An 11,427-nucleotide genomic window follows, 5' to 3' on the forward strand; every position below is an offset into this window, starting at 1 on the left:
ATTCTGCCTCAACCAGATGTGCTGAAGAATATGGGGTTTTGTAATATGTGCCTTTGGAAGAGTTTCTCTTTTGTTGTTCTTCCCTAAGCAGCTCCTCATATTTAGATGCTTTGTTTGCCAATTCTGCCAGATCTCCAAACAGTATCTCATCAAATCTCTTCCTCAGAGAGATTTTAAGGGCGGTTTGAGCCATTTGAATGAAGTGCCTTTCTTCCATAGGGATTTGGAATTTCATTTTGAGCTTTCTGAACCTGGTTATGAAGTCTTGAGCAGGCTCATCTTCACTCAGTTTAAGGGCAGCAAGATCACTGATGGTGACTTCTGGCTAGATCCTAAAATAGTAGTCATGGAAGACGTTTTCCATCTGTTCCCAGGTTTGAACAGAATTGGCTGGTATACCAAGTGAAGGCTTGTCCAGAGAGAGAATTTCCAAAAAGCCTTAGTTTTAATAGAGGGTTATTTTCTATGGTTATGAACTGGACAGAAAACCTACCTATATGCTCAACTGATGAAGCATGAGGATCTTCTCCGTTGAACAAGGTGAAGTTTGGTGCCTTAAAACCCGGGGATAGATGTATCTGATCAATGTAAGTCGGATATGGCTTTCTGTAGGTGGGCCTTTCTCCTCTTCTGGCTTCAGGCTCCATCATCTCCCTGATCATTCTTTGAAGTGCCACCATGTCATTCAAAGCATTGATAGGATGCGGATTTCGCCCTTGTTTTGGCTGGATGTGGTCAATCCTGTGCTCCATTCTGTATGGCCTGTGCAGAACTTCCTCACTGTATTCTTCATCTTCTTCAAAATCTGGATGATTGCTCCAGTTTGCCCCTGGTATGTTCCTGTCATTGTTGGCAAAGGGGTTCCCCCTCTGCCTCTTACTAGTGGAGGGAATGGATTGGGGTCCATCTTGCTGGGTTTGTAAGGCAACACAACTGGTTGCTCATGCAGAAGAGCCAATGGCTGATCACGTGGGGCCACATGTTATGGAATAGGTGGAGGTTCTGGCTGATTCTGGGCCTGAACTGGTGCAGGGCCTTCTGGATGAACCGGAGCCTCGTGTTCTTGGATGGGAAGGGCAACTCCCCTCTGTCTAGCTTGGATTTCTCCACGTCCTGGTATTCTGACTATCTGTGCGATAAGAGGGTTCTCTTGATATGGCCAAGCTAGTCCTGGTGAAGGTCCATAAAGAAGGTCCAATTGCTGGACCACAACATTTGGGTCTAGAATTCTGGCAATAGCAGCCTCACGGTCCTTCCTGAACTGCCTGTTAACTTGCCATTGCATCATGGCTGTCATGTTATTTAGAATGTCCTGGCTCTTTTGTGTTGTGGCCTCCTGTTGGGACACAGCCTCCTATATCTGGTTCAACCTTTTGGAGCCAGACCTGGGATGTCTACTTCTGGTACTGTCGTGGGCTGATTGCCTAGCATCACTCTCTTCTGACTCAAGTCCTTCCCATAGAACTGCTTGATCTCTTTCCATGGCACAGCGTGGATTCTGGCTAGAACTTCCAATATTCATATACTAGAGGATTTTTCTGGGAATATGTATACTGAGAAGTCCCACTAGGCGTGCCAAATTGTTTACCCGTTTTATGTTTGCTCTTGTGATAGTAGGGTAAAGTTCCCCATTGCCTTGAAAATAAATGATTGGTCCACAAGTCAACTTTCTTTTGTGTGCGAGCGTACCACTGCTAGCAATCGAAATCCTAGCAGACTTCTTAAAAATAGATAACTTGCGCCCCAAGTGACTGATTTCTAAACAAGCGATTGTGAATTTGGGTGAGGAATATCTCCTGAGCAAGTTCTTTTCTTGCCTCAGACTGGTGAAGACTTCATAATTTTTTACAGTACAAACTGGTAGTTCTGACTAGAATAAGTGATAAGAAAGTGAACTGTTTTTAGGCTGAACTGCCTTTTACAAAGCTCAAAAAAAGAAAACCAACTCTTAAAAAGACAAAAAAAGGGCTGGACTTCCGTTTCTGTCTGGATAGATGCTTCTGATCCGGGCTGGACTGGGTATGCCTGTGTTGGACTGGACTTTCAACACCTTCAACTATCAAGTTTCAGCTGTAAATCGATACCAATGTTCGAGTTTGCAGAGCTTTTAATCTATTTCGAGCCCTGGAAGGCTTTTAAGTGGGCAGAATTAGGAATTCTTCAGTCTGGAAGGGCAGAAGTGGCTGGACCTAATGATTACTGAGCTGGAGTTGCACTGTGGTACCTATTCTGCTTGATCAGGGCTCTCCATAAATTTGTTGAGGTTTTTATATTTGTAAAATCCGAACTCTGCCTGGGTTGGCTTATGCTGAACCAAATTTGTAACGAGAGAGGTCTCGCTTTGAATGACTTATTTCTGTAAGTCTGAACTGAAGTTGGAGATTCTGGATTGTAGCTGGCTTGTTTCTTATGCCTCAAAGAGCTGTTGGTTGCTTCAATGTTTTGAAGGCTTTTGAGATCAAGTGATCATTTTGAGTTTTTTGTTTTTGATTGATTTTTGGATGTCGTTTGATCTGTTCATCTCCTCTCATATTTATAGGAAATGCTGGAGTGGGTTTTTAATCTTTAAAATGGGCGGCATATTTTCAAAAAAACAAGATCTTTTTATGTTTAATGTTAAAGAAAAGGGAAGTTATCTTATTCTGGATAAAATTAAAAAAAAGACTATCAATAGTCAGTTCTAAGTCAATCACTTCCCTGCTTTTCTTTGAAAGAAAACCTAATCTCTCTTCAACCTCTAATTGCTCTTGTGAGATTTCAATCTGCCGTGATGGTTAGTTTGATTTTTCAGATGAACAACTCCCTGCACCCTACTTATGTCTTTAGAAAATATAACCTGCTTATCTCTTGGAAATGGCACCTGCTCTGTAGCAGAATTTTTCTGAATATAGAAAATGGATTTTGATCTTCTTTTGACTGAAAAGTCTGGAGAATTTTGCCTGTTTTAGAACCTGCCTTCATTAATTCCTTAGTAACCTAGTTGAAGTTGCTGACTTTTCAAAGTTAGGAAGTCACGTGGGTTTGCCTCTATTTTGGGGTTTTCTCTTTTTCGTTTGATCATGCCAGGCCCATGTTGAGTTTTGGAACTTGTGGGCTGATTTCTTTTTTTTGTTTTTCGAAGCCCAAGTTTATTTTCGTGGGTTGACAGGTCCTGGGCTGGGCGTGCAAGTTTTTGGCCCAATCATAAGGAGAGTGCTGGTGGTTGTCCAAAATTGACATGGCTTTTTGATATTCGATTGGGTGTGCCAAATTAGCCCAAACAAGCGCAAAGAGGTCAAATATTCTTTTGACGATGATGATGCAGAAGAAATCGTTGACCAACTTCTTGCCTCTAACACTATTACCCTGCCAGAATCAAAGCGTCCTGTTGAGGCCAACAAGACAAATGACCCCAGTATTGTCGGTATCATCGCCTTGTCAGTCATACGCTCAAGGATTGTTATATCCTGAAGGATAAAATCCAAGAGCTCTTCAACAATGGTGGTTTGGAGATAGACTCTTCTTCCCGACTTCAATCAGTTACAACAAATATGATTGAGGAAAAGCTCACACCCACCACTACATTACTAGATGGAGCGAAATTTGCAGGTATTAAAAACGACAAATGGGGGCACAAGTATACATGCCTGTCCAAATGCACCACGGCCTAGTGATCTTCAAATTCCCACTCTTCATGAGCTCATGACTACACCCAGTCTAGAGATATGTGAACATTCTTCTCCCACCCAATCACAAATCTGTTACTCGTCCTGGTGTCAAGAATCGAGGCATGCCTTCCATGAAAAATAAGAGGAAGAAGAAGAAGGTGCAAAAGAAAGTTCAAATCCCTCAAGAGGATGAATATGAACAACCCGCAAGGGTCCCTATCACACTCACTGTGTTTTTGCCTGTTGAGTTCTTCTCGAGTGAATCCAAAGTTGAAGAAGAAATTATTCAATGCAACATGGTTTCCATGGAGGAATATGAGGTTGACATAGAGGTTGATGAGATTACCCTCCACTTTGGTCAAAGCATCCCATCTGCTGATAAAGCACAACAAAATGAGGAAGTTAATTCCTCTAAAACTGAGAAGAAGTCAAAGGCAAAAGAGATTAAGGTCTCCTCGTTAGAAAAAACTATTGCAGGGGAAGTTCCATCGTCCTCCTCAAAAACGAAGGACCCTACCTAAGCCTGATACCGGTAAAACAAAGGAGTCATCGCAATCACATGCACTTAAGTATGATATTTTGGCTCATCTTGAGCCCATCCTAGCTCCTTTAAGTGTCTATGACGCTTTACAAATATCAAAAGAGTTAAGACAGCACTTGTAATGGCTTTAATGAGCCCAGATTTGTGCAAATCATGTTTCAAATCAACGGATGTCCACACAATTGAAACCTCGAAGTTTTGTGCATCATGTCTGGCAGCGATTACCTTTGGTGAAGATGATATTTTTTTGGGTCCAAATTCCATAATTGACCTCTTTATGTCACTGGCGAAGTTGGAGGCACGACCATTAATCGAATCTTGTTAGATTGTGGTTTGACCGTGAATCTTATCCCATTAAAGAAGCTCCATGCTATAGAGATAAGTGCTCAACAGTTGTCTCCCTCTATGCTAACTATTCAAGGGTTCAATCAACTTGGGTAAAAGGCCATGAGCTCTATCGCACTGCAAATGGAAATAAGGGACCTATATTCAGACGCCCTATTCCTTGTGATTGATGCTGACACTTCGTACAACGCCCTATTAGGACATCCATGGCTCCATACATATGGCGTAGTCCCTTCTACACTTCACCAGTGCTTCAAATACTTGGTAGAAGGGGAAGTCAAGAGTGTTTCAACTGACAGGGACCCGTTCAAAGGCGAAGAGGTAAATTACTCTGATGTGAAGTTTTGCGGTCCACCTGGTATCTCATTCACATAGCCATCAAAGGTTGATTTTTCCAATTTGAGAAATAACATTAGGTCCCAACCAATTCAATTATTGTATGAAAGTAGATTTGATTTGTAGTTACCAACAACTCATAGATTGTGCAAAATTTTGTTAAGAACAAACTATGCAAGTAGGGCAGAGAAAGGAGGATTTTCAAATGCCACAGTATTTGCAAATAAATTAGCAACAACTACCATACATAGTCTTTTGAAAAATGAATAGAAAACTAACCTGTAATCAGAGAAGCTATCAAAACTAACATGTAAACAGAGAAGCTATCAAACACTTCCCAAAATATGTACACAAAAGCAGAACAACATCACCTATCCAAAATACAAAGACAGAAAAACAAAATGAAACAACAATTAGGCGAGAAGAACAAAAAACTACCAAAAATAACTTGGTAACTACAAAATACAACCAAAAAACACTTTCAACACATGGCTCATCCGTAGGATCATACATAATTAATCACCAACTAACCTTACCCTAACCATAGTGACTCAAAAATTAAATATAATAAGAGATATGACAAAAGCAGCTCTAGTACACATTGTCTTCACTCACACACACGAGATTGGACATAACGGGAGATTGGAAAGAACTAATTTTCACATGAGAAGATGAGAGATTGTTGATTGGGAAGAGATAGAACCGCTGCAACAATACAAGTTAGGTTAATTCTTTTTTTTCCTTTTTTGGTCGTGTTAAGGCCGAAAAAATCCAAGGCTGAGCCCAAATATATTTCTAGCCTAGTATGACACCTAACTTGGGAAGAAACTCAACTTGGGTACACTAGAGTTCGTCATATATGCTTGCACACGTGCCACGCCAAGCAAATAAGCAACACACCACGCTACAAGCTTAAGTGGGCCTAAGTCGCGAGAATGCGTGGGGCTTGCTAAGCAAGTTGTGGTATGGATGGTTATGAGTTTTCATAAGGCCCATTAATGAGCTGAGAAATGGAAGTTTTGGGTTGCTTGGAAGCCCCGAAACTCAAGCCCATTTCTTGAGCCCAAATATGTGGGTCCTAAAGGAGAAAAAATAGCCCAATACTTAAGGAAAAATAACCCAATACTCTAGAAAATTAGCCCATTCCCTTAATGGGTTAACTCATCACCTTAGAAAGGCCCAAGCAACCAAGGAAAATATCTGCAGCCTCCAGCACTTAGCTGGAAACAAGGGCCACGACAAAAGCCAAGGGTTACTCATGTATGCAGGCTGCTGGGAGTCTCCAGCACATGGCCAAGAAACAAACCCAAGGCAAACCACTCGAAGAACCGAAGAATATTAGTGCGAGAAACACCCTTCAGACCAACGTTGTTACCCATCTCTTTCTCCTACCAGCTCTTGCCATGAATAGGAGAGGAAAGAAAGAGAGATAGTAATCAAAGATAGGAGATTGCCACTGTAATAACTGTGGGAAGACTCTAGAGCCTCCAAAAATCTTGTCTTTGAGTGCTTGGACTAAGGAAGATTTCACAAATAGGGATGAATTAAAGGAAGAGAAGAGAAAGGGAGGGAGAGACTTGGCATTGGGGAGGAACCATCTAGGGTCGAAAGGTTAATTTTTTTCAAAATCTTAAATTTTTAGCCTTGATGAATTTATATGAGGTGGCATGTGGAGAAGAGAAATCAAGCAGATCATGATAGAGAAAAACTAAGCAGAGAATCCGAATCCATATATAAGAGCATATATTGGTTAGAATAATTATAGTAGGCTGAGATTCTATCCTCTCCAATGTAACCAAATTGATTATAATGGCAAACTTATTGTCCTAAACAACAAAAGATGATAGACCTACACTTTCCATAAACTGTTTTACCATGAATAATCCCTCAACTATACGAAACTCATCATTTTGGTCCTTCAAATTGAGCAACATAATGAGTTTGACTTAATTGTTCTTCTAGTGAATTTGGTGTGGATTTGGGACATGACACATCGGCTAGATATTGCACATAATTGAAACAACTCTACCCCAAAACACGAATTGCATAAATTCCAAAGGTCTCTTGGAGAAAAAAAAAGAGAAACATAAATAACTCAAAAGGATTAATGGTTTTGAGTAAAACATGTTCGAAAGATCGAACTATGCTTCAATTTAATTTTGAAAATAAATGCATGGATTATGCTTCTATTTATATGATATGTATAGTACAGTTTGTCTTATTTGTAGTAGTAACCATGTTATAATAATTATTAATTTTTATTAATTTCCTCTTCAGATGATAGCTAATTATATTTAATTGGTGTTTAAACTCTAAATCTTATTCTTTGGATGTTACGATCTCATGGGAAGACGAATAAGATGTGCCTGCTTACCATTAGAAAGTGGTTTGGCCCAACAGAAAAAAGAAGTGGTTTGGACCTCAAGGTGGATCTCATTGTTACTGGACCAAAGTGGGAATGGGCCATGAAATTAATTATGACTTTAATCCAAAATCAGACCACTTGGAAATTTCAATTGCAATGCAAGTTTTGCAGTGAGTCGGTTGTTAAACAAATTCAAATAATAGACGTTGGAAGATATTCTGTACCGTGAAGTTTGACAAAGACTAGGAGACTGAAGCATATATTAAGGGATATGGTCCCGGAGAAAAGAAAGAAGAAGGAATTAATTGTAATGTTTATTTAGCTTATATTTTATTAAATTTTATGTTGTGTCTTTGAATTTACAATGAGTCAGTCAAGTCGCATTTAAAACAAATGATTAAAACACAGACCCTGTGAAAATCGAATGTATATCGTATTAGCAGTATAATAGCAGTCTAGCAATAGCAGTGGCACCTCAACTCAACCGGTGCACATTCATATATATTTACAATTCATGCCACCGTACACTTTTATATGTATTGAGATTAACTGCCGCAATTGCTCCCTCAGAAAAGGTCATGGATTCGAGTCCTAGCATTCGTATAGTGTGTGTGAATTTAATATATTATCGTCTCTCTCAATAATGCCTGATATTATGAATTAATGAGAATTATCAAGTTTCCTACTATTAATCATCTATGCTTTTTTATGTCCTACTTCCCATTTTTTGCTAGTGAGTATTGTGTTTGTGCAAACCTACTTCGCCAATTTATAAGCAAAAAAAATTCCATAACTCATGTTTCCATCCCATTATGTGTTTGAATCTCCCTTGCCCAATATCATTTGTATAAATTCCATAACTCATATTAGTACTAGTATTTCCTTCCATGATGGGTTCTTAGCAAATCTCAATTTCCCAATAGCGAATATTGGAACAAAATTGAAGAACATCTTACAATTTATCCTTTTCAACTTCAAGATGCCAAAATGTAAGCATATATATAAGTTAAAATTTTGGGTTATTGTGGGGACCAAATCTCATTTGTCGTGGCTTAACCCATATGCCACAACCAAAAGACGTGGGATGATCGAGCTTTCCTCCCACTAGAGAAGTGCAGAGTGAGGGAGACGCAAATCACTCATCTAATCCCATTACACCTCATCTGATCCCACTACCATGAAGTGGGGGACGGGATGCGCAAGGCTAGGAAAGCATGACCAAACCCACGAACTCCAAACGCTATAAAAACCCGGCTAGACCTCCAGCCAAAGGGGACAAAAATTGAATTAAACATTAAGAGTACGCTGCGCAAATACTGACTTAAGCGTCGGAGTGACTTTTGCAGGTACTCACCCCTCTTCCATAGTTTGACCTCGGGAACAAAGTTCGGAGTTCTCTTTCGACCAAAGAAGTGTGCGGACTTCAGTCAAGAACCTGTGGAGGTATTTCTTCTTGAAAGAAATCTTGCTCCAATAGTTGGCGCCGTCTATGGGAATCTCGCAAAGTTGATCATAAATATGACTGAACCTGCACAGGGAACTCCAAACACTTCCATCCCAGGGAATGGGACATCCACTCCTCGACTCGGAAGCGTAAGGTCCAACCCCCAGGATGGGGAACCAAGCCTTGATGTTATCCAATTGAGGGAAATCATGAAAGAGCTGCATGAAACGACAAAGGTAGCGGAGAAAGCTCTGGAAAAGGCGCAAAACACTACTTTCCATGAGGGCCCAAAAGAGGGCAAGAGGAAGCATAGGCATGAGATCTCTGAGGGAGACTCCTCCAGCAGCACACACTCGAGCTTCTGGGACAAGGCCACGGTAGGAGATCTAGACAAATATCGCGACCTGCATGAAATGGCAAAGAGGGTGAAGAACACTGATTTGCACAATCAGATCGAGAGGATTGTCAGAGGGTACAAGCCATAAACACCCGCAGAACTAGATTTGGAGGCCTGCGAAAGGAATTTGCAAGTCGCCATTCACGGAAGACATCCTGAAAGCCAAGAAGCCAGTTAAGTTCACCCAACCTAAGTTTAAGCTGTTTGAGGGCACTACCGATCCCATTGAGCATATCTACCATTTCCAACAACAAATGGTGCTCGAAGGAGATGACGAGGCCCTGTTATGTAAGTTGTTCCCCTCAAGCTTGTCAGGATCGGCCCTGATCTGGTTTACACAGTTGAAACCAAGGTCTATTGGCGGTTTCACCCAACTCTCTGAAATGTTTATATCTCAGTACATTTGCAATCAAAAGAGGAGAAAAGATGTCACGATCCTATTTAGCACAAAGCAAAGTACTGGAGAAAGTCTTAAAGACTACTTGAGGCGTTTTACGGAGCAAATGTCTACTCTTGAGGAGTGCGATTCTCATACTGCTTCATTGGCATTTCGTGAGGGGGTCATACCTGGAACAAAGATGCACAGGTCTCTAGTGAAGACCCCACCAGTGGATATGAGGGAAGTAATGGCCCGAGTGGATGGAATCATTAGACTAGAAGAAGAAGAGCTCACCCAGTCAAAATGAGCCACTTCCACCATTGCGATCCCAAAGCCTCCATCAGAGCAAAAGGTGGAGACGAAGTGATATTCCTTGAGACAAGAGCTTAGCAACGGACCTAGGCAAAGCCAACCCTTCACTAGTCTCACGGTGAGTTTAGCCAAACTTTTTCACGAGAACAAGGGCAAAGGTATATTTCGAACGCCGCCTGCGATCTGCGAATCCCCAGAAAAGCGAGATAGGAACAAGATGTGCGCCCATCATAACGACTTTGGATATACTACTGATGAGTGCCAAAGTCTCGGGTACCCGGTGGAGGCAATGCTGACAAAGGGAATGTTATCCCAGTACCGCGCTAAACCTGAGAATAGGGCAAATGAAGAGGGTGGGTCAAAAACAATGACCGGCAATATCGCAAATGAAGAATTGCTGGAGATCAACACCATCCACGGTCAACCGAATCCCGTGGAAGGAAAAGTGGCTCGATCCCGGTTTGAAAAAAGACGAGCCGAAAAGGTGAGACGCATAAACGGGATCGCATCTGCCTTTGAATTTGCCAAAGCCTTAGAGAATATTAGAGTCATCTCATTCACGCAGAAAGATATGGAGGAAATTGAGTTCCCTCACAATGACGCGTTAATGGTGACCCTCTGTGTTGCCAATTCGATGGTAAAAAGAGTGATGATTGATGGGGGAAGTAGCGTAGACGTGTTATTCTGGAGCACCTTCAAAAGAATGAAGCTGGATGAAAAAGAGATTCAGCCAAACCCAACACAATCTACAGGTTTGAAGGGACAAAAGCTCAACTAATCGGAGACGTGACTATACCGGTTATTGCCGCAGGTAAGACCATATTCGTTACTTTCGTAGTTGTAGACGCACTGAGCGCGTATAACACTATAATGGGAAGAAACTGGATTCATCGAATGGATGGAGAAGCATCGACACGTTGCCAGGTGATGAGTTGCATGTCCAAAGATGGGAGAACCACAGTCGATATCAAGGGGGATCAAGTGGAGGCCAGACGATGCTACAACATAGCAACTAACCTTAAGGCTGCAACTCCGCAGCAGGGCGAGGATTTATAGCAATTAATGGAGGACCCACCAGAACAAAAGGAGGAGGATAACTCAAAGCTTCCGACGATCGAACCACTCAAGGAAGAAGTTCTGGATCCCTCTTACCCTGATAGAAAAGTGTTGGTGGGCTCCCTCCTATCTAAAGATGAGGTAGACCAACTAATGGAGTTATTAAGAGAGAATAAGGACATGTTTGCATGGTCACATAAAGACATGCCGGGGATCGACCCGGAGATCGCGTGTCATCGGCTGAACGCTGATCCAAACCACCCTCCGTATCAACAGAAGCAGAGGAGGTTCGCACCTCAGCAAAACCAAATTATTAGCGATGAAGTGGACCGATTACTCGAGGCAGGATTCATTCGAGAAGTGTGGTGTCCGACCTGGGTCTCGAATGTCGTGGTAGTAAGTAAAAAGGATGGGAGATGGCATGTGTTCGTAGACTACATTAACCTGAATAAGGCGTGCCCAAAAGACTGTTATCCGATACCAAAGATCGATCAAATGGTAGATGCCACTGCCGGGTATGAACTTCTCTCATTCTTGGACTCCTATTCGGGGTATAATCAAATCCCAATGGCAATTGAGGACCAGGAAAAGATGGCATTCGTCAC

The 11,427-nt window shown here is 41.6% G+C and overlaps 1 protein-coding gene across 1 annotated transcript; it reads left to right on the forward strand.

Annotated features, from left to right (window-relative positions):
* Window positions 9,984-10,822, forward strand: LOC18779439. Its single transcript, XM_020559902.1, has 2 exons — window positions 9,984-10,518; window positions 10,605-10,822. The coding sequence occupies exons 1-2, from the start codon at window positions 9,984-9,986 to the stop codon at window positions 10,820-10,822; spliced, it is 753 nt and encodes a 250-aa protein (XP_020415491.1).

This window comes from Prunus persica, chromosome G3 (assembly GCF_000346465.2).
Source record: "Prunus persica cultivar Lovell chromosome G3, Prunus_persica_NCBIv2, whole genome shotgun sequence".
In the NCBI taxonomy this organism is placed as follows: Eukaryota; Viridiplantae; Streptophyta; class Magnoliopsida; order Rosales; family Rosaceae; genus Prunus; species Prunus persica.